This window comes from Petromyzon marinus, chromosome 49 (assembly GCF_048934315.1).
Source record: "Petromyzon marinus isolate PM22_M1 ecotype Great Lakes invasive population chromosome 49, UKy_Petmar_22M1.pri1.0, whole genome shotgun sequence".
Lineage (NCBI taxonomy): Eukaryota > Metazoa > Chordata > Hyperoartia > Petromyzontiformes > Petromyzontidae > Petromyzon > Petromyzon marinus.
In genome coordinates this window covers 6,228,533-6,251,012 of record NC_133715.1, presented here as the reverse complement: position 1 = coordinate 6,251,012, position 22,480 = coordinate 6,228,533, and the positions used below count along the sequence as shown (strand labels likewise).

At 59.6% G+C, this 22,480-nt stretch overlaps 1 protein-coding gene across 14 annotated transcripts in view; it reads left to right on the top strand.

The window, feature by feature from the left end:
* The window catches only part of LOC116952920 (syntaxin-binding protein 5-like), a 118,438-nt gene that overhangs the window by 75,096 nt on the left and 20,862 nt on the right, over positions 1-22,480 (top strand). For 6 of the 14 annotated variants that reach the window (XM_076074642.1, XM_076074640.1, XM_076074644.1 and 3 more), the window contains exons 5-20: positions 1,662-1,796; positions 3,578-3,641; positions 4,769-4,852; positions 5,553-5,676; positions 6,737-6,815; positions 9,428-9,582; positions 10,288-10,360; positions 10,851-10,998; positions 11,354-11,421; positions 11,583-11,623; positions 12,277-12,506; positions 12,801-12,964; positions 13,812-13,937; positions 14,867-15,027; positions 16,502-16,579; positions 19,024-19,140. In XM_076074642.1, the coding sequence (XP_075930757.1) occupies positions 1,662-1,796; positions 3,578-3,641; positions 4,769-4,852; positions 5,553-5,676; positions 6,737-6,815; positions 9,428-9,582; positions 10,288-10,360; positions 10,851-10,998; positions 11,354-11,421; positions 11,583-11,623; positions 12,277-12,506; positions 12,801-12,964; positions 13,812-13,937; positions 14,867-15,027; positions 16,502-16,579; positions 19,024-19,140 (1,847 nt within the window). Of the gene's footprint in view, positions 1-1,661; positions 1,797-2,146; positions 3,287-3,577; positions 3,642-4,768; positions 4,853-5,552; positions 5,677-6,736; positions 6,816-9,427; positions 9,583-10,287; positions 10,361-10,850; positions 10,999-11,353; positions 11,422-11,582; positions 11,624-12,276; positions 12,507-12,800; positions 12,965-13,811; positions 13,938-14,866; positions 15,028-16,501; positions 16,580-19,023; positions 19,141-22,480 lie in introns of those variants that run through there. The other 8 variants (XM_032972637.2, XM_076074645.1, XM_032972638.2 and 5 more) reach the window with 3 other exon arrangements.

Genomic DNA, 22,480 nt, shown 5'->3' with positions numbered 1-22,480 from the left:
AGACGTATTATCCAACCAGACACTAGCCCTACCCCTAACCCCTAACTACATGAACCAACCAAACCCTACCGCTAGCCCAAACCACACTAACTAACCAACCAACCCTACCGCTAGCCCAAACCACACCAACCAACCAACCCTACCGCTAGCCCAAACCACACTAACCAACCAAACCCTACCGCTAGCCTAAACCACACTAACCAACCAACCCTACCGCTAGCCCAAACCACACTAACCAACCAACCCTACCGCTAGTCCAAACCACACTAACCAACCAACCCTACCGCTAGTCCAAACCACACTAACCAGCCAACCCTACCGCTAGCCCAAACCACACTAACCAACCAACCCTACCGCTAGTCCAAACCACACTAACCAACCCTACCGCTAGCTCAAACCACACGAGTTAACCACCTGGCACACCACCTCCACTCTGTACCTCTCGCTACGGGCTGTGGCTACTACGAACCAGTCACGTGCCACCAAACTCCGGTCCACACCAGGGACCCGGCAACTACACTCAAGCGAGATGATGTTTAAGCCCCGCTAATCACCACCACCACCGTCATCATCGCCATCACCGTCGTCATGGCGATGGTGATGATCGCGTTGAAGTTACTGTGATTATGTAATCGCAGCAATAATAATAATAATAATATCTCTGATCGCCCAGCGCCGCTGGGGCCTCGCCGAGGGCCAGATGGCAGCGTCAGCTGTTAATTCACAAAATAAATATTAAAAAAACGAGTGTAAACCAGGAGCTAATGAAATAAATGCACCTCCCCCCCCCCTCCGTGCGCTGCATCGCCCGGATTCCAGGATCATGGATTTCGAGTCCCGTTCCGTCTCCCGCCGTCTCCTTGGTGTTGTTTTGCCGCTCATGCAGTCGCTTTAATTCCGCGATGATCGATATGCAATATTAGCATATAATTAGCATATACTTATCGTACAATTTATCGTACAATTAGCATACACTCCCCCATGCCTTAGGCCTAAACCCCAGCTCCAACTTCAGAGCAAGTGTTCACCCCTTGCCCTGTGTCTAGCCTAACCATAGCATGACCACGCTTTGAGCAGTAACCCCAACCCCAAACCAAAACCCTAACTCGAACCCTCGGCTTGAACCCGAGCGATTAACCCTAACTCTAGCCTGAAGCCCCTTACACTGACTCTAACCGCAAGCCTTTACACGAACCCTAGCCTAGCCCGAGCCTATCCGCATCCATTACACTCGCCTGTGGCCTAGCTCTAGCCCTCACATTAGCCATAACTCTAACCCTAAGCTCTATCGCTAATTCTTGCCTGGGACGCGAAACATCGCCTTAGACCCTTCCTCTAATAGTGAACCCCCAGCAACCTGAACTGGTCTCAACTCTCGCACCGAACCTTGGCACTTCCGTCAGCCGCCACTTTGACACCTGACCTTGAAACATGATGCGTAACCCCTATCGTCACTTTGACCCCTGAACCCTGACGCGTAACCCCTATCGCCACTTTGACCCTGTCACCCTGACGAGTAAGCCCTGTCGCCACTTTGACCCTGTCACCCTGACGAGTAACGCCTATCGCCACTTTGACCCCTGTCGTCACTTTAACCCTTGAACCCTGAAGTGTAACCCCTGTCGTCACTTTGACCCTGACGCGTGGTGCCACGGTTACAGGATCACCTGCTGCCACCTCCCGTTCCAAAGCAAGTGGCTCTACATCGGCACCGAGCGTGGGAACATCCACATCGTGAACGTGGAGTCCTTCGTGCTCTCGGGTTATGTGATCATGTGGAACAAAGCCATCGAGCTGTGAGTACATGTGGTAACACACACACACATGCACGTGTGTGTGTGTGTGCGTGTGTACGGTTTCAGGAAAGTGCGGTCCTGCACAGATGCCATATTTTCTGTCCGTCTGCTACAGCAGAGGTGTAGGGAATTCCAGCAAGACCTACATCTCTGCTTTATTGACCTGGTCAAGGCCTATGATACCATCAGTAGGCCTGGGCTCTGCTCACGATCATTAAGGACCTTCATGATGGTAAGCGGTCCCGGATAAAACTACGTGGCCGGGAGTCAGAGCCATTCCCTGTACACCTTGAGGTGCGATAGGGATGTCCTCTGGCTCCCACATTATTTAACATCTATTTTGACCACGTAGTTCATGAAGCCTTCAATAGCTGTACCGGGGGAATCTCCATTTGGTACAGATATAATCGGAGGCTGATCGATGCCCGGGTGCGGTCAAGGGATGGCTCCCTATTACTCAACCACGTTATGTATGCCGATGATTTGGTAATAGCTGCTCATTCAGAGGAGGAGTTGAAGACGCTGCTGCTGAGACTGGAGCGTGCCACTAAGAGGTGGGGCCTTACCATCAGCCCCACCAAAACTAAGCACCTGCCTGGGTATTTTGTACCATCGGACACTCCGGCTCCAGGTTAACAGCAGAGGTCTCACTCCGAATCAGTCGAGCGGCAATATCTTTTCATCGGTTGCGTAACGCTGTGTGAAAGCTACCTGGCCTGTCGCTCCGCACTAAGCTTCAGGTCTTCTCGGCCACGGTCATTCCCTCCCTTCTCTACGATTGCGAAACGTGGACCCCCTTAATGGAACATCTTTGCCGGTTAGAAACATTTAGGCTAGCCTGCCTACGATCGATCCTGGGTTTAACCAGGCTGGATTGTGTGAGGAGCTCACAAATCCTTGAAAGATCTGGGCAAGGTCCCATCGGTGAGCTCCTCCGGTAGGCAAGGTTGCGTTGGCTGTGTCATGTAGCCCGCATGCCCAGCCACCGGATGCCGAAACAGCTTTTGTTCAGCCGGATCGAGGGGGCTAAATGGGCGCGGCACGGGCTAGAGAAGAGATGTAGTGATGTGGTACAGGAGGACGTGGAGCTGAGTGGACTTGCCGATGACTGGTACCAGCGGTGTCAAGATCGGCCTCTGTGGAGGAGGCTCGTGAAGGACGCTAATGGGCAGTTGGAGGCAGTCGCCCTCCAACAACAACGGAGGGCTGAGGAGCGACGCTCACAACAACGAGCGGAGCACCGGGTGGCTAAAGCACAGCAGGTTGGCACAGTAGGGGGCACAGGTGGTGCACCAGCCAGTCATCTCAGTCAGTCGACCCGTGGCACCTGGGTCTGCCCCGTGACCTCCTGCCAGCGGGCGTTCGACACTTCACGTGGCCTCAAGGTGCACATGGCCTGGCACAAGCGTCGTGGTGACGTCACCGCCACTTAGTGGCGAATTTCGGTTGTTGTGTGTGTGTGTGATCATGTGGAACGAAGCCATCGAGCTGTGAGTACACGCGGTGACATGCGCGCTTGTATGTGTGTGTGTGTGTGCGCGCGCGGGTATGAGCCAGTGGTTGAGTGAGCGTGTGTATGAGCGGGTGAGTGTGCCGGTAGGTGAGTGAGCAGGTGCGTGCGAAGGTGTGAGCTTGCGGGTGTGTGTGCGAGCGGGTGTGTGTGAGTGGGCAAGCGAGCTGGCGTGTGTGTGTGTGTGCGAATGGGTGAGCGGGTGTCGCACACTCGCACGATCCTCACCCCCTCTCCAATTTCCCCCCCCCCCCCCGCTGCCCTGCCCCAGATCCACCAAGTCTCACCCCGGCCCCGTCGTCCACATCAGTGACAACCCTCGTGACGACGGCAAGGTGAGTGGCGAGCGAGCATTTAGGGAGTGAGGTGTGACTCCACCAATGACGGTGCTCCATTTACACCCTGTCTGTTGGAACAGCGGGGCGCTGCATCTGTGCGTGTGTGTCGGTGTATTTGTGCTGGTGCGTCTGTTGCTTGCGTGCGTGTGGGGAGCGGTAGTGCAGCGGTCAGTGCGCAGCGCTACGAACATCGAGACCTGAGTTCAATTCCCGCTCACGGCCACCACCAGTGACGATTATCTGAACCGGTTCTGGGCGTCCCTTAGGTCGACTAATCCTCAAATGAGTACCTCGTGCGATGTGTATACAAGGCCACTGGGGAGACAAAGGCGGCCGGGCGTGGTGCTGGCCACCCACCCCCTCGTGTGCCGTGCCGGCCTTCATAGGTGCTCGCTAACAGCACTTGCCCCTACAGTCTGTTAAGGCTATACGGGGCATCTTTGTCTGTGTGTGTGTGCGTGCGTGGGCATCTCAGCCGCCAGGTGCTAACGCCCACTCGCACGTCCCATTTGCACCTGTCGGCACCGCACGCCCGCCAGAGACGGAGCGAACGAAACGAGGAGCGAGCGAGCGATGAGTGACACACGGAGGTCGCCGCGCGCACGCGTACACACACACGCACGCACACACACACACGCATGTGTGCGTGTGTGTGTGTGCGTGTACGTGCGTGAGCATAGTCGCATCGCTTGCTTTCTCTCTCGCTCTCTCTCGCTCTCTCCCTCGCTCTCTCTTTCTCTCTCTTTCTCCCTCGCGCTCTCTCACCAAGTCTCGCTTTCTCCTTTGCTCTCCCTCGCTCTCTCCCTCACTCTCTAGCTCGCTCTCTCTTTCTCTCTCTTTCTCCCTCGCGCTCTCTCACCATGTCTCGCTTTCTCCTTTGCTCTCCCTCGCTCTCTCCCTCGCTCTCTCCCTCGCTCTCTCCCTCGCTCTCTCTCCCGCGTGCCCTTTCTTGCTCTCCCTCCTCACCCTCGCGCACTCTCCCTCGCTGTTGTTCGCTCGCCCCACACTCACTCTCTTTCGCTCTCTCCTACGCTCCCCCTCTCTCTCTCTCTCACCCTCGCACCCTCTCACTCTCTTTTGTTCGCTCGCCCACTCGCCCTTTCTTCCTCGCTCTCTTGCCGCAGCTCCTGATTGGCTATGAGAATGGCACCATCGTCAGCTGGGATCTCAAGTCCAAGAAGGTCGAGTACAGATATTACTACGACGAGGTGAGCGACGATGCACCCCGCGGGGCAGAGGAGGAGCAGAAACCTCCTTTGCGTATTTGTCTCGCCACATATAAGAATATATATAGATATTGTTAAAGTATTAATTTACACATCCCATCAGCTGCACGGCCTTCTGGGAGCTCAGCTTGTCATCAGCGTCGGTTTAATTCAACGCATCGCTGTCCGGGGGACCAGCTTCGACATTCGGTGTCCCGTCAGCAGTGTCAGCCTTGCTTGTACGCTGGCAGGTGAGTGGCGTCCTAGAAACCGGTTCGCCGGTGCGGCCCTGGTAAGCGCTCCAGGCCGGAAGCCCCGGGGCTGCCCGAGGCCCGGCGCTCCGGAAGAGACGGTGGGGCCCGGTGCCAGACAACGCGGCCTGAGGTTTCATCCAAACCGTCGCCACGATAGGCGACCGCTTCCCTGCGCCGCCCTCACCTTGTGTGTTTAGTTTGTTGTTCTTCCCCCGCACCTGCGATGAGCGCACGGTCGGTTACGTGCGGTGCGAAAGAAGTTCAACGTACATACTTATGCATAACCACGTACCTGCCCCTTCCTAACCCTGCCCTATGTTGCCCACTGCTGCCCTGTCCTACCCTCCTGTCATCTACCCTTCTTAACCCTGCCACTTCACTGCTGCCCTGCCCTCTCCACTGCCGCGCTGCCCTCTCCACTGCTGCCCTTCCCTGCCGCGCTGCCCCAGGCGATCCACTCGGTGGCGTGGCACCACGAGGGGAAGCAGTTCATCTGCAGCCACTCGGACGGCAGCCTCACCACGTGGGCCGTGCGCAGCCCCGCCAAACCGCTGCAGGTGCTGCTGCCCCACGGTGAGCACCGCACCGCCAGCGTGGCACCGCACCGCACCGCACCGCCAGCGTGGCACCGCACCGCACCGCACCGCCAGCGTGGCACCGCACCGCACCGCCAGCGTGGCACCGCACCGCCAGCGTGGCACCGCACCGCACCGCCAGCGTGGCACCGCACCGCACCGCCAGCGTGGCACCGCACCGCACCGCCAGCGTGGCACCGCACCGCACCGCCAGCGTGGCACCGCACCGCACCGCACCGCCAGCGTGGCACCGCACTGAGGGGGTGAGTGGGGGCGAGTGAGTCGGCGTGTGAGCGGGGAGCGGTGTCACATGCTCGCTCCGTCCGGTGTTGACTGCAAATTAAAAACCATCGCCCCCCTCCTGCTCTGTGACCTCCGTGACCCAGAGCAGGGGGGGGGGGCAGGGGGGGCAATTTCCTCCTCCGTTATTTTCAATAACCTGGACATAGCAGAGCAACTCCTCCCTCCCCCCTGCCATAGCCACGTGCTCTACACACATGTACAAACAAAGACTAAGGTTCTCCGTATAGCATTAGCAGGCTATAGGGGGCAAGTGCTGTTAGCGAGTAACAGCACCTATGAAGGCCGGCACGGCGCACGCGAGGGGTTAGGTGGCCAGCACCACGCCCAGCCGCCTTTGTCTTCCTATGCGCTGATGTTCATACACGCTGCACCAAGTACTCATTTAAGGCTGAGACGACCTACGGGAGGTCCAGGACCTGTTCAGACAATCGTCACCGATGCGGTGAGCGGGCATTGATCATATGGGGTTCGCCGGGTTCGTAGCGCAAGGCGCTAACTGCTACAATTCAAATACACGCGCGCACACACGCACACGCACGCACGCACACACACACACACGCGCTCACGCACGTACACAAGGAGGGTGCGCACAATGTTCCCTGCGAGTCAAAGGGATGCGTCGCTCACGCCGTGTATCCGTGCGCCTTGTCGCCGCAGCAGCGTAGCGGCGACCATCCCCACGCGCTTTCGCTAATTTCACCCGCACAGTATCCATGCCGCAGCCTTGGTTGTGTGTTTGTGTGTGCGAGTTGTAGCCAAGCCCCAAAAGGACGGGAAGAAGCCGGATCCCTGCAAGCCGATCCTCAAGGTGGAGTACAAGACCAGCAAGATGGGGTGAGTGGCCACTTGGTGGCTCAGGGGAGCTTCGGGGGGAAATGTCACGGTCAAGGTCATGGTCAAGGTCACCATGGGTCGAACGTGCGTCATGGCCGCCAGAGAGTAAACGGCCGCCAGAGTCCTCACGTAGACCCATGGACAAACATAGAGACCCATAGACTCACACAGAGACCCAGAGACTCGCATAGAGACCCAGAGACTCACACAGAGACCCAGAGACTCACATAGAGACCCAGAGACTCACATAGAGACACATAGACAAAGATAGACACCCATCATTGACTCACGTACACACTTGTAGAATCACACATAGAGACCCATCATAGAGCCACATAGACACCCATAGAATCACATATAGAGACCCATCATAGACCCACATAGACACCCATAGAATCACACATAGAGACCCATTAAGACTCAAGTGCAGTGAGTTAATGGTCTCAACTGACACAGCCCTTACTTGGAGGAGGATGATGGGAAGGAGGATGAGGAGGATGAAGGGGAGGATGATGAGGATCAGGGGGATAGGGATGAGGAGGATATCGTTGGCCAAATGTCCCAGTGTGGCGATTCCTCTCGTTAAATGGCGTGGAAGGGAGGCATCTCGTCTCATTAGTCTCGTCTAGTTTTAATTAAATTATTTGTGACCCCTGCACCACCCCCTCCCCCGCACCCCCATCACCTCCTCGTGTCACAGAAAGCACTGCGGGCGGTGGTGGTGTCTTTTGAGTTGCGTAACTCGCTCGCTCGCTGGGTTACGAGCAGCACTTATCCTGGCAAGAAGGGGGGGGGGGGGCGAGGGGAGCGCCATGCGTTGCCATGGCGATTCGGGCTCGTGGTGGCCGTTGCCAAGGCGACCGTTTCCAGGAGACAGCCTGGTGGTGGCCATTGCAGCTCCCGCATGGGCCACAGGACCGAGAGACTCCCACGTTCGCTCACTTTTCTCTGCCTCTCGCTCGCTTGCTTACTCACTCGCTTGCTCGCTCGCTCCCCAACTCACTTGCCCGCTCTCCCACTCGTTGTGCCACTCCTTAGGTAACACGCTCACTCACCCGTCCACCCACTCCCCCACTCACTCACCTGCTCGCCCATTCACATTTCCCGCACCTCCGATTAGCACGATGGCTACGTATGGTGCGAAAGAAATTTAACATACATACCCACTCACTCAGCCGCTCACTCGTAGTGAAGACGAGGGTGGAGCCATGGTAGGGGCTAGGATATAGAGGCTTTGGTGGAGCCACAGTGAAGGCTGAAGTGGAGTTGAGAGTGGAGGCCAAGGTGGAGACAAGTGGGAAGCCACGGGGGGGATTCGCGGTGGCTAGGAGATGTTAACTACCTCGCCTGGTATACAGGAGGTCGTGGGTTCGACCCCGACCCTGATGCCTGTATGTTTGGTCGCGTGGACTTTTCCCCGGGTCCTCCGGTTTGTTCCTCCACGTTTCTAAATCTTGCGTTTCGAGTATTTGACTGCTCCTATAAACTTCCACGCGATAAGCCACTTTGTTGAGCCATCATTGGTGGCCAGGTCGCTTCTGTAAAAGAGCTAGGTAGCTCAGTGGTGCCTTACGCGGGGTAAAATAAAATAAAAATGTAAAAAATAGTAAGCTGGAGGCGGAGTTCCATGGTGGAGCCAGGTTCGGGATGGTGGTAGAGGTGGAACCGCACGGAGATCGGGGTGGAGCCACGCTCACGAAGGGTCGACCTTGAGTGACGCTTGAGTGGGGAGAGCCAGGGTGGAGGGGCAGTGGAGGCTGGGACAGGTGGACGGGGCGGTGCCCCGGGGGAGCCACGGGGTGGAGTCTACCCCGCGGCTCCACCCCGTGGCTCTGCCGCACGGGTGTTGCAGGGGGAGAGAGAAAGAGAGAGCTCATTCATAATTAATTTGTCTTTTATGAGTCCATGCCCCTTCTGGCCTTGGTCCTTTCTGAAAGGTTCCCCCTCCTCCGATGAGAAGATTGTGAGCGCTCCCTCCCTCCCCTCCTCCGCCTCCTCCTCCACCCCCCTACCCCACCCGAGTCAACTCGCGAAATAATTGTACTACGATTGTGATTGTCACCGCGACGTTGTTGTTGTTATTATTATTATTACAAATGTCGTCGTCGTCATCGTGCGAGCGAATGGGAGTGCTCCGTGTAATGTCGCGAGGTGCCGGCCGGGTCGCGAGGTCACCGCCAATAAATCCGGCGAGTGGAGAGAGTGTGGAACTCAGCCTCGACCCTTGGCTGTCGTGTTAAACTCGGGACGCCCGGCCGCGTCGTAACGCACGGACGTCGGAGGATGACCTGCAGGCTCCACTCTGTCTCTCCCTCTCTCTCACTCTCTCTCACTCTCTCTCACCTTGTCCGCACCCTTCTGGATTCGCTCGGTATCTGCGCTGTCGTGGTGTGACCTCTCGGCCGCCCGGCCACAATGATGATGACTTCTGATAAATAACGGTGATGCTACTGATTATGGTGGTGGCGGTGGTGTTGATTATGATCAGTGACGGTTATGATGATGATATTAATTGTAATTATTGATAATCCTTCTGATGATGATGATGATAACGATGTTGGTCACGATGATGTCTGTGCCCCCCACTGCGGGCCCCCCCCCCCGCGCCGTAGCGAGGCATACGTGGTGTTCTCGGGGGGCCTGTCGTACGACAAGGCCGGCCGCAGGCCCAGCGTGACGGTCATGCACGGCAAGTCTGTGTCCGTGCTGGAGATGGACTTCCAGATCGTGGACTTCATGACGCTCTGCGAGACGCCCTACCCCAGCGGTCAGCACCCTGCATTACGTCACCCTGCGTAGCACGCTGTGTTACAGCATGCTGTGTTATAGTATTACAGCACCCTGTGTTGCAGCACGCTGTGTTATAGTGTTACAGCACGCTGTGTTACAGCATGCTGTGTTATAGTATTACAGCACCCTGTGTTGCAGCACGCTGTGTTATAGTGTTACAGCACGCTGTGTTACAGCATGCTGTGTTATAGTGTTACAGCACGCTGTGTTACAGCATGCTGTGTTATAGTGTTACAGCACGCTGCATTACAGCATGCTGTGTTATCGCGTTTCGGCACCCTGCACTATACAGCTATCAACTCTGCACCCATTGTCCATACCTCAGCATTACTAAGAAATGACGGGATGTGTACGCATGCTGGGCTGTGTATGTGTAGTGTGGCGGTTCGCGCGCTGCGCAACGAACCCAATGACCCGAATTCGAATCCTGCCCAGAGGATGCCCTAATGGGCATCCCAGAGGATGCCCTAATGGGCATCCTCTGGGTCTACTCAGCCTTAAATAAGTACCCTGGTGCGATGTGTAAACGTCAGCTTGGTGACACAAGGCACCCGGGGCATGGCGCTGCCCCCCCCCCCCACCCAGTGTGCCGTGCCGGCCTTCGTAGGTGCTGCTCGCTCACAGCGCTTGCCCCAACAGTCTGTTAAAGGCTATCCGGGGAATTTGTGTGCGCGCGTTGCAGAGCTCCAGGACCCGTACGCTGTGGTCGTCCTTCTCGAGAAGGACCTCGTTGTCATCGACCTCACGCAGGCCGGGTGGGTCACCGGGGCACCGGGTCACCCCCCACTTCCTCTGCGTGCGCTGTGCGGGCAGGCCGTGGCGTGGTGGTTATCGCTCGGCACCGTAAACCCGGCTAGCTTTGGCACGTGTCTGCGCGTGCGTGTCTGTGCCGTGCGTGACGCAGTTACCCATGTGTCCGTGAGTGCATGACACGGTTTCCCATGTGTCTGCGCGCGCGTGCGTCTGCGTGCGTCTGCGTGCATCTGCGCGCGTCTGCTCACGTGCGTGCGTTTCATCTGCGGGAGCGGGCGATGATGCGGGCGAGCGATCGCGGTGGCGCTGCAAATCTGGCAAACCGGGCTTCGGAACCCTGACCGCGGCACAACACCCGGCGGGCGATCGCCACTGGCGACCCCGCGCCCTTCGTGCGCGACGCCGGCCTTAAACGGGCCGCTCGCCGACAGCACTTGCCCCCACCCCCCGACGGCGTCTATTAACGCTACCCTGGGGGGTGTGCGTGGGCAGGTACCCCGTGTTTGAGAACCCGTACGCGATGGACGTGCACGAGTCTCCGGTCACGTGCTGCGAGTTCATCGCCAACTGCCCCACGGACATCGTGCCGGCGCTCTTCTCCGTGGGCGCGCGGCAGAAGCGCCACGGATACAGCAAGAAGGTTGCCGGGGAGACGCACGGGCGCACGCCGGGCACTCGCGAAGACGAGGACAGACACGGGGAGACACAGAGACACACGGAGACACGGGCACTCAAGGGTGCTTTCAGTTCGACACAGAAATTCTCACAAAGCCACTCACAGGCACAGACTCGCTCACGTCCACTCGTAGACGCTCACACTCACTCGCCGAGTGAAGTTGGTGCTGTAAGATGTGCGCATTGTCACAGCGCAGACCGCGCACAGAGAGAGCTTTGCAGAGGCTGTGCATGTGTGTGCGTGTGTCTTCCACGTCTGCGTAAATCCATGTGTGCGTGCGTCCGACCGTGTGTCTCTGCGCGTGTCTCCGCGTCCCCAGGAGTGGCCGATCAGCGGAGGCAGTTGGGGTCTGGGCACTCAGAGTTACCCGGAGATCATCATCACGGGGTGCGTGCCCTCCTCGCACACACGGACCATCGCCGGCCTGCCATCACGTGGCCACGTTTACTCCATCTGTGCTTCGAGTTCTGCCCACGTTAAATGCCTCTCTCTCTCTCTCTCTCCCACTCCCCCTCCAACCACCACCGCCGCCGCTGTCATCACGACAGCCATGCTGACGGATCGCTCAAGTTCTGGGATGCCTCGGCCAGTAAGTAGTGCACTCCAAACGCTCGCTCGCTCCCTCTCCGCATCCCTCCGGTGACCGCCTCTTCCCAGTCCCCCCTTAACCCCTACAATGCTCCCAACCCCACCTCCCCCCGCGATGACCTCTTGACCTACCGCGAGACGGGCAGCCGCCATCAAGATTGCATGGCCTGATTTGCCGTGGCCGTGGCCGGTGTCGGACTCGCGCGCAACCGGTTGCTGCTCACCGGCGAGCGGCGGACTCGGCCCTCGGGCGTCGATCGGCGCGGCGGTTCGTTCGCGAGCCGCGATTTGTCCGCCACGGACCCCGCACGACCCGCGCGCTCCACTTTGCTCGACTCGCTTCGCGCAACGGCCCGCCCGGACGCGGACAGCTTCGCCCTCCCGCTTTCGCATTCTTCCGAATTGCCCGACAATCACGGCGTCAAATGTTTGGCGGTGGACGTGCGACGCAACTTTCCCTGGGTTCCACCGGGGAACCGCGAGGCGCGCCGCGGCGGGAACGGAGGCCGGCGGCCGCCAACGCCCGCGGCGCTCGCCGCGGTTGCCGTCGGTGGGCACGGCGTGAGGTTAAGTCGTCCGGTCACGCGCTATCGCTCCGGGGCGGAACCCTAGGTTCACCCTCGCGCGTCACCCTCGCGCGTCTCTCTCGCCCAGTCAACCTGCAGATGCTCTACCGCCTCAAGACCTCCAAGGTGTTCGAGAAGGCGAGGGGGGCGGCGGCGGCGTCTGGTGCGGCGCGACCGCCCGACGCGGACGAGGACCCCTACGCGGTGCAGATGGTGGCGCTGTGCCCCGAGAGCCGCGTGCTGGCCGTGGCCGGGGTGGCGGCCCACACCATCCTCTACCGCTTCAGCAAGACCGAGAGCACCGGCTGCGAGGTCACGGTCAGTGCGGGGGGGGGGAATCGGGAGGTCGCCGGCATGCGTGGTCCACTACAAACCCGGCGGCCCGAGTTCGATTCCCGCTCGCAGCCGACACCCGCGACGATTGTCCGAATCGTTCGCGAGCCTCAAATGAGTACCCGGCGTGATGTGCGGACATCGCCGCCGGGGAGACAAAGGCGGCCGGGCGCGGCGTTGGCCACCCCGCGCCCCCCTGGTGCGCCGTGCCGGCCTTCGTAGAAGCTCCTCGCGAACGGCGTGGGGGGGGGGGGGTGACCTTTGTCTGCGTGCGTGCAGTCCCTGGAGGTGCGGCTGCAGTACGAGGCGGAGGGAGAGGCGACCCCCGAGGGGGACCAGGTCCCCTCGTTCCCCTCCCCGGGCCCCGCGGGGACCCCCTCCCAGCCGCTCACCATGCGCCCCATCGTGCCCAGTGGGGGGCCCTGCCCCCCCGACGGCCTCAAGTGAGTCTCGCCACCGCCGTACCGACCCCCACCACCCTGCTCCCCCCGCCCGCGCCACCCCCCACCAACACCGCCCCCCCCCTCCCCCCCCGTCCACGCCATGCGGCCCATCGCCTGTAAAGCGTCGGCGCCGTCGCGAGCCGTGGTCGATCCGCTGCTGGATGAAGTTATCCCCCTAGCCGCCGCTGGTTGCCGCTTGCGATGGAGCGATCCACCCCCTGAGTGTTGGGACTCAGCGAGGTTCTCTCTGGGTTCTCTGTCCCCGTCTGAACTGGCACACGCGCCCCCCCCCCCCCCCCCCCCGCGTGGACCACGTGGCTTCTGCGTGGCCACGCCCCAACTCTGAACCCCTCCCCTCTCCCCCCGCGCCCCGCCCCCTTTGAGAACAGACGCTGCTCCTCCTCCTCCGTGCAGATCCCTTTTGCTCACTGCTTCTATCTCTTCCCTCCTCTGTCTTCCACTCCCCTCTCACCATCATCGTCGCCCTGTTAGCATCTCCCACGTCTTGGCCTGGTCATTCCTTCACTCCCCTGCTCCCCATCCTACTTTCTCCCTGCTCCTCTTCTTGAGCCGCGCCCTCTTTGTTTCTCTCTTGGGTTCCTCCTCCTCCCTCTCCTCGCTGCTCTCTTCTGACTCTCTCTTGTGCTCCCATTCCTCCACTCCCCTCTCCATCCTTTCCCTCTCATTCCCCATTCTTTGCCTCCTTCCCCGTCCCCTCCGCCGCCCCTGTCTCCGTTATAACACATTTAAACAGTGACAGGGTAAACCGTTAACACCGTAGTTGTAACGACGTGCTCCCACCCCCCCTCCCCCCCGTGTCACCCCCCGCCCCCCCCTCCCCCGGCAGGGTGAAGTCGTGCCCCCTGCGCCAGGCCCCCGGGTACCAGGCTGAGCTGGTGGTGCAGCTGCAGTGGGTGGACGGGGAGCCCCCCCAGCAGATCACGAGCCTCGCCCTCAACTCGGCATACGGCCTGTAAGCACCGCCGTGGGGGGCGACAGGGGGCCGTGGGAGAGGCCGGAGGGGAACCGGAGGGGAACCGGAGGGGAACCGGGAGTCCCGGGGGAAGCTGTCGCGGTCGCTCGTCGTCGACGGCGCCAGCAGCAACCGCTCACGCCGCCCATCTCTCACTCCGTCTCTCACTCCGTCTCTCACTCCGTCTCTCACTCGCTCACTCCGTCTCTCACTCCGTCTCTCACTCCGTCTCTCACTCCATCTCTCACTCGCTCACTCCGTCTCTCACTCGCTCACTCCATCTCTCACTCCGTCTCTCACTCGCTCACTCCGTCTCTCACTCGCTCACTCCATCTCTCACTCCGTCTCTCACTCGCTCACTCCGTCTCTCACTCGCTCACTCCGTCTCTCACTCCGCTGCTCACTCCGCCGTTCACTTCGTCTCTCACTCCATCTCTCCGCTGCTCACTCCGTCTCTCACTCCGTCTCTCACTCCATCTCTCACTCCGTCTCTCCGTCTCTCACTCCGTCTCTCACTCCGTCTCTCCGTCTCTCACTCCGTCTCTCACTCCGTCTCTCACTCCGTCTCTCACTCCGTCTCTCCGTCTCTCACTCCGTCTCTCCGTCTCTCACTCCGTCTCTCACTCCGTCTCTCCGTCTCTCACTCCGTCTCTCCGTCTCTCACTCCGTCTCTCCGTCTCTCACTCCGTCTCTCCGCCGCTCACTCCGCTGCTCACTTCGTCTCTCACTCCGCCGTTCACTCCGCCGCTCACGCCATTGTTCGCATTAATTGAGTTCCATGTTCGATATCTCTTCCTGAGACACAACCAGGATCTCTTCTGTGTTGACCACTGTTTCCATGCCAAGCAATCATCTCCATACCGACCGCCGTTTCCATGCCGACCCCCACCCCCGCCCCTCATCGCCGTTGTCCCCCTCTCTACCCGCAGGGTGGCATTCGGTAACAGCAACGGGTTGGCCATCGTGGACTTTGTACAGAAGTCGGTGCTGCTCAACCTGGGCACCGTGGAGCTGTACGGCTCCAACGACCCGTACCAGCGCCAGCCACGCTCGCCCCGCAAGGGCAAGCAGCAAGGCGCAGGCAGCACCGGTACGAGGGCCCTCGGCGCCAGCGGCGACGGCCGGGGCCCCGGGCGGCCGCAACCGTGGCGAAAACTCGGGCCCGTAACCGCAGCAACGGCTGCAGTGATAACACCAACCGTGACCGTAGCGGCGGCCATAGCGATAATGCAAACCGTGACCGTAGCAACAGCCATAGTGATATCATCACAGCCATAGCCCTGTCTCTAATCATGGACAGATCTCTCACCCGAGCGTCACCGGGTCTTCACGCACGCTTCTGAATCCCTACCGACTCTTTAAAACGTTGAGGGGTCCCGCCGTGCTCTCCGTATACCCGTGCCGCTCTGTGTATGTGCGTGCGTACCTCTGTACGTGCGCGCGTGTGCGTCTAAATCCGTACGTCGTGTGCTGCTGTGCGCGTGCACGTTTCAACACGCACGCTCAGGTTTGTTCGCACTGCATCCTGCTTAGGGCAAGGCTTATGGTGAGGTGGGTTGGTGGGTGGGTGGGTGCATGGGTGTATTGGCAGGTGCATGGATGGATGGGTGGATGCGTGACCCATAGACTCGCACAGAGACCTCGTAGACTCACTCACACACAGACCCGTAGACGCACACAGAGACCCGTAGACTCACACAGAGACCCGTAGACTCACACAGAGACCCGTAGACTCACTCACACACAGACCTGTAGACTCACACAGAGACCCGTAGGCTCACACAGAGACCCGTAGACTCACTCACACACAGACCTGTAGACTCACACAGAGACCCATAAACTCACACAGAGACCCGTAGACTCACTCACACACAGACCTGTAGACTCACACAGAGACCCGTAGACTCACACAGAGACCCGTAGACTCACTCACACACAGACCTGTAGACTCACACAGAGACCCGTAGACTCACACAGAGACCCGTAGACTCACTCACAAACAGACCCGTAGACTCACACAGAGACCCGTAGACTCACACAGAGACCCGTAGACTCACTCGCACACGAACCCATAGACTCACACAGAGACCCATAAACTCACACAGAGACCCGTAGACTCACTCACACACAGACCTGTAGACTCACACAGAGACCCGTAGACTCACACAGAGACCCGTAGACTCACTCGCACACGAACCCATAGACTCACGTAGAGAACCCAGTCTCAAAAAGGGACCTGTAGACTCGCACAGATCTATAGACTCGCATAGAGACCCACAGTCTCACTCAGGGCTTGATTTCTCGCGGAATGTTTACCGGGTTGCCGGTAAACCACAGTGAATGGGTGGCACAGGACTATTAGTGACAGCCATAGCAATAAGATGTATACTGCACGCGGTTTTCCGGGTGTGGAGATGTTTTTACCCTATCATGGCCGGAATGCAGCCCCGCATCTGTGTGACCGGCGTGCGTTGTGCATGGCATGTGGGGGTTTGCATGGGTGCATGTGTGCGTGTGCGCGCGTGTGGGAGTGCGTGTGCGTGCGTGCGTGCGTCACTACTCAGACGTGTCTTGCATGCGCCGTCTCAGCATCTCCTCCCTCTGGGCCGGGTCTTGCAAACGGCTCCGCACGTCCTACTCCAGTAAGACTCTCGCTCTCTCTCTCTCTCAGCCTCTCTCTCGCTCTCTCTCCTTCTCGCTCCCTCGCTCTCTCTCTCAGCCTCCCTCTCTCGCTCTCTCTCCCTCTCTCTCCAGTGAGATCTGTCACCCTCTCTCTCGTGTTCTGTCTCGCTCGCTTGCTCTAACTCTCTCTCTGTCTCACTCCCTCTTTCTATAGCGGTATCTGCCTCTCTCTTAAACGCTCGCTCTGACTCTCACTCTCTCTTACTCATTCTCTCTCTCTCTCTCTGTAGTGGTATCTCGCAAATTTTCAGTCTCTCTTGCACTCCCGCTCCCTCCCTCTCGAACTCGCGCTCTCTCTCCATCCCCGACGCGTACCGTGTCTCGCTTGTACCACAGAGTCTCCCCACCTCTCCCCACCCCCCCCCTCCCCCGCGCCCACTCGCACGCAGTCGTTCGGTGGCGTCGTTTCAACTCGGGGGAGATTTTTGGCGGCGGCCTGTGCCCTCAAAACGCTCCCTCCCCCGAGGTCGCATGCTCCGTAGAGCGACCGCCGGTCCGCCATTCAAGCCCTTCCCGACTGTGGTCTCCCGTGGCCAATGGCGTGGCTCCGGCGTGGCGGCGACGACGTGGCGGTAGCCCGAGACGGGAACCTGCGCGTCCGCCGCTCGGAGCCCCGTGCCTTTGCCGGCGCCCAATAGCCAGCGCGTCGCCGGCGACGATTGACCCAAAAATCGCCGCCGGTCTCAGAAGCGTCTTCCGCGGCGGCCGCGGCGGCCGCGGCGGCCGCGGCGGCTGCTTTGAGCCGGCACCTCGCCGCCACGCTTGGGCGGCACGGGCGACGTCGTGCGTGACGCTGCCGGGGGGAGCCCGGGGACCGCTCACGGCAGCCGCGGCAGGGAAATTCGAAACCCGTGCCGCCGGGTTCACGGCGCGCCAAACGCTGCGCCCTGACCACCTTGACCACCTTGACCCCCTTGACCCCCCTTCCACGTGGACGCGACGCCACTCGCTCATCCCCGCGATGAGAGGAGTCGCCGCTACGTCCGGTGATCACGCAGAAAAAACACCGCAACACGTCCCCCCCTCGCCCCGCCCCTCTCCCCCCCCTCCTCCCCCCCCTCCCCCCGCAGCTCCCATTTTCTATTTCCATCGCCGCTCCCGTCGGAGTCGACTCTCGATCCCCCGCGATTCGTCCGGGTGGCGGCATTGACGCCGATCCGTCTCCCCCCCCGTACCCGAGCGCCAGGTTTGGTTGGGAGCGACCCCAGCAAGCACTAACAGCACAACCGGCACTCGACTCCCGTTTCCAGCCGGAGCTGCGGAGCCACCGGTGGAGATTCCACATTCTCGTGGCGGTGGCGAGTGTCACTCCAGAGCGCGGCCACCGGTTGCCTTCCCTCCCGTGGTGGTGCTCGTCTTTATCAACCCCCTGATCGAGGGATGGTGATGATAGGCTGAGTCAACCCCTCCTCCACCCACCCAAACACAACCAGGATGTGAACTTGTGGCCCTCGTCAAAGGTGGTGGGGAGGGGAGGGTTGGGGGGGGGGGAGGCGGGGGCCACGTCCGCCCGCATCGCGCCGAACGATCGAGAGTTTGACCCCGCCGCGCTTCGCTTTGCCGCACGTCGCTCCCGCCTGGCGGTGTCGCGCTCCCTCGCTCCCTCGCTCGCTCGCTCCCTCGCTCCTTCGCTCGCTCGCTCCCTCGCTCCCTCGCTTCCTCGCTCGCTCGCTCGCTCGCTCACTCGCTCCTCCACCGCTACCGCCGCGTGATTTGAACTTTCGGCCCGGGTCGTGGGAACGATGATGGTGACGATGGTGACGACGACTATGACGACGATGATGACTATGACGACGACTATGACGACGATGACGCCGACTACGACGACGACGACGATGATGACGACGATGATAACGATGACGTCGCTGCGCTCAGATCTTGAATCCGAAATCACGGCGGGCGGTTCTCATCCCACGCGTGCGTCCGCGATGCGCCACGCATCGCTGCGTCAGCCGCTGCTTCGCGATGCATCGCTCGCCTTCACCAATCATTTGTTGATTAATTTATTCATTCCATAACCGTGCTGATTGCGTTTTCAGTTAATTTTTGCCAATCGTGTGCGCGTGTGTCTGCGCGCGTGCGTGTGTGCGTGTGTGCGTGCGTGTGTGGTTTTTGACAACGCTTTGATTTTTTGTTCCGTTTGATGTCTGCTTCTCTTTATGTTGCCATCACCTCTTGACCCCCCATCCCCCCCACCCTACCGCACCGCACTCACCGCACTCACCGCACCCACCGCACACAACCACGCACACACACCACACTCCCTTCCCCCTGCGTGCCCCCCCCCATCCCCCACGCTCTCACCTCACCTCTGCCTGCTGCCCAACCCGCACCCCCCCCCCCACACACCCCCCCTCTTTCCCACAACACCGTCACTGCCACCCCCCCCTCGGCCCCGGAGAAGGCTTTAGTAGCTCGGCAGTGTGGGCGGCGCTCGCGGTGTTGCGCCTCAAAGCGTTGCGCTCCACTCACTCCGCGCCGGACACCTCGGAACCAGCAGGTGCTGCAGGACCGCCGCTGGGTAGCCCCCCCCACTTACCCTCACGCCCCTCCTCCAACCCCCCCGACCCCTCCACCACGAATGCCTCGTGTACCCCCGACTGTGTGTCCACACGTGGCCCTGTCACAACCGTCTTGTGTGCGTCACGTGTCGCTCCCGCGTTCCCACTGTGTGGTTGATCCCGCAACCCGTGAGGTCTCCGCGTGTCTCCTGTTGTCTCCGCGTGGCCCGTGTTGTCTCCGTGTGGTCTCCGTGTGCCCCGTGTGGTCTCCGTGTGGTCTCCGTGTGCCCCGTGTGGTCTCCGCGTGCCCCGTGTTGTCTCCGCGTGTCTCCTGTTGTCTCCGCGTGCCCCGTGTTGTCTCCGCGTGCCCCGTGTTGTCTCCGCGTGTCCCGTGTGGTCTCCGCGTGTCCCGTGTGGTCTCCGCGTGCCCCGTGTTGTCTCCGCGTGCCCCGTGTTGTCTCCGCGTGTCCCGTGTGGTCTCCGCGTGTCCCGTGTGGTCTCCGCGTGCCCCGTGTGGTCTCCGCGTGTCTCCTGTTGTCTCCGCGTGCCCCGTGTTGTCTCCGCGTGCCCCGTGTTGTCTCCGTGTGGCCCGTGTGGTCTCCGCGTGCCCCGTGTGGTCTCCGCGTGTCTCCTGTGGTCTCCGCGTGTCCCGTGTAGTCTCCGTGTGGTCTCCGTGTGGTCTCCGCGTGTCCCGTGTGGTCTCCGCGTGTCCCGTGTGGTCTCCGTGTGGTCTCCGTGTGCCCCGTGTGGTCTCCGCGTGTCTCCTGTGGTCTCCGTGTGGTCTCCGTGTGGTCTCCGCGTGTCCCGTGTTGTCTCCGCGTGTCTCCTGTTGTCTCCGCGTGCCCCGTGTTGTCTCCGCGTGTCCCGTGTTGTCTCTGCGTGTCCCGTGTGGTCTCCGCGTGTCTCCTGTGGTCTCCGTGTGGTCTCCGTGTGGTCTCCGCGTGTCCCGTGTTGTCTCCGCGTGTCTCCTGTTGTCTCCGCGTGCCCCGTGTTGTCTCCGCGTGTCCCGTGTTGTCTCTGCGTGTCCCGTGTGGTCTCCGCGTGTCTCCTGTGGTCTCCGTGTGGTCTCCGTGTGGTCTCCGCGTGTCCCGTGTTGTCTCCGCGTGTCTCCTGTTGTCTCCGCGTGCCCCGTGTTGTCTCCGTGTGCCCCGTGTAGTCTCCGTGTGCCCCGTGTGGTCTCCGCGTGTCTCCTGTGGTCTCCGTGTGGTCTCCGCATGTTTCCTGTATCTCCTTTTTCTCCCAGACCCCCCCCCCCCACCCCACGTGTCCCTCCAACTGCCCCCCTTCACCCCCCCCCCCTCCCGTGAGCTGTGCATAACTTAAATGAATGGGGAGGGTGGATGAGGAGCAGGAGGGAGGCCAAAGAGGGAAGAGGAGGAATAAAAGAAGAGAGGAGGAGGTTGCATGTCAAGAGTAGGAGGAAGGATGTGGATGATGATGATGATGAGGAGGAGGAGGAGCATTGTGACGAGGAGAGAGAAGTGGGGGTGGGGAGAGGTTTCTGTCACCGAGAGGGGAGCGTAGGTCGTCACGTGGCGACCTCCTCCTGACGCCGGGCCCCGCTCACCAGCGCTCGCTTCCGCTCGGGGGACACGAGTCTGTCCGTCAACGGAGAGACGCGTACTCCTCTCTGCACGCCTGCATGTCCGCGCACCTGCCTCGAGCAATTCTACCTATCCACCTCCTCGCCTTAATGCTTCCCTGTCCACCTACCTGTCAATCTGCCTACTGGCCTGTCCACATGTCTACCTGTCTTTTTAGCTACCGGCCTACATGCTTCCCTATTTACCTGCTTACCTGCCTACCGATTACTTACTCGCCTGCATGCCTACAATATTACCTTTATACCTACCGATCTAAAAGCCTATATGCTTCCATATCCACCTACCTTCCTGTATATCTCATAACCTGTCTGCCTACCTACTGGTAGACAATCTGACATCGATACCTATACATCTGGCTGTCTGCCGTCTTGTCTGCTAAGACGTGAGGCTTAAATTCAATATTTTTTCCATATTCAACTAATTTAACAGTGACCTGGTTAGACAACCCCGGTGTGTGTGTCTATGTGTACACTATGTGTGTGTACACGTGTGTGTGTATATACGTGTGTGTGTGTACACGTGTGTGTGTGTGTCTGTGTGTACACGTGTGTGTGTGTCTGTGTGTACACGTGTGTGTATCTGTGTGTACACGTGTGTGTGTGTATCTGTGTGTACACGTGTGTGTCTATATCTGTGTGTACACGTGTGTGTCTGTGTACACGTGTGTGTCTGTGTACACGTGTGTGTGTGTGTGTGTCTGTGTGTGCGTGTCTGTGTGTACACGTGTGTGTGTCTGTGTGTACGTGTGTGTGTGTACACGTGTGTGTGTCTGTGTGTACGTGTGTGTGTGTACACGTGTGTGTGTCTGTGTGTACGTGTGTGTACACCTGTGTGTACACGTGTGTGTGCCTGTGTGTACACGTGTGTGTGTGTACACGTGTGTGTGTGTATCTGTGTGTACACGTGTGTGTCTGTGTACACGTGTGTGTCTGTGTACACGTGTGTGTGCGTGTGTGTGTCTGTGTGTGCGTGTCTGTGTGTACACGTGTGTGTGTGTGTGTGTACACGTGTGTGTGTGTGTACACGTGTGTGTGTCTGTGTGTACACGTGTGTGTGTGTCTGTGTGTACACGCGTGTGTCTGTGTGTGTGTACACGTGTGTGTGTGTGTGTACACCTGTGTGTACACGTGTGTGTACACGTGTGTGTGTGTACACCTGTGTGTGTGTACACCTGTGTGTACACGTGTGTGTGTACACCTGTGTGTACCTGTTTATTTATGGGGAGCGGTTTGTGTAAAGGTGAGAGAGCACTGCACTACGAACCCGGCGCGATCCCAGCTGGATTCCCGCTCGTGATCAACAATGGTGGCAAATATCCAAACCGGTCCTGTGCTTCCCATAGGTCTACTCAGCCTTAAATAAGTACCTGCTGCCGTGAGTAAAGCATCGGCCCTGGGGAGATAAATGCGGCCGGGCGTCGTTCTGGGCACGCCACCCCTTCGCGTGCCCTGCCGGCCTTCATAGGTGCTCGCTTCCAGCACTTGCCCCCACAGTCTGTTGAGGCTATACGGGGGACCTTTATCTTTTTGTATGCGCGTGTCTGTGGGTGTGAGCATATGTGCATCTGTGTGATAGTGAACGCACTTGCACACATATTTGTTAAAAGCACTTGCCCAATCAGTATGTCATGTTCATCTGGGGGGGTGGGGAGTGGGACCTTTGTCTTGGTGGTGAAGCGCGTATTAGTTCAAAGCTGACGAGTGTCGCTGAGGTTTTACTCGGAGTGGAGCTTGTGGGGGATAACTGCGTGTGCGTC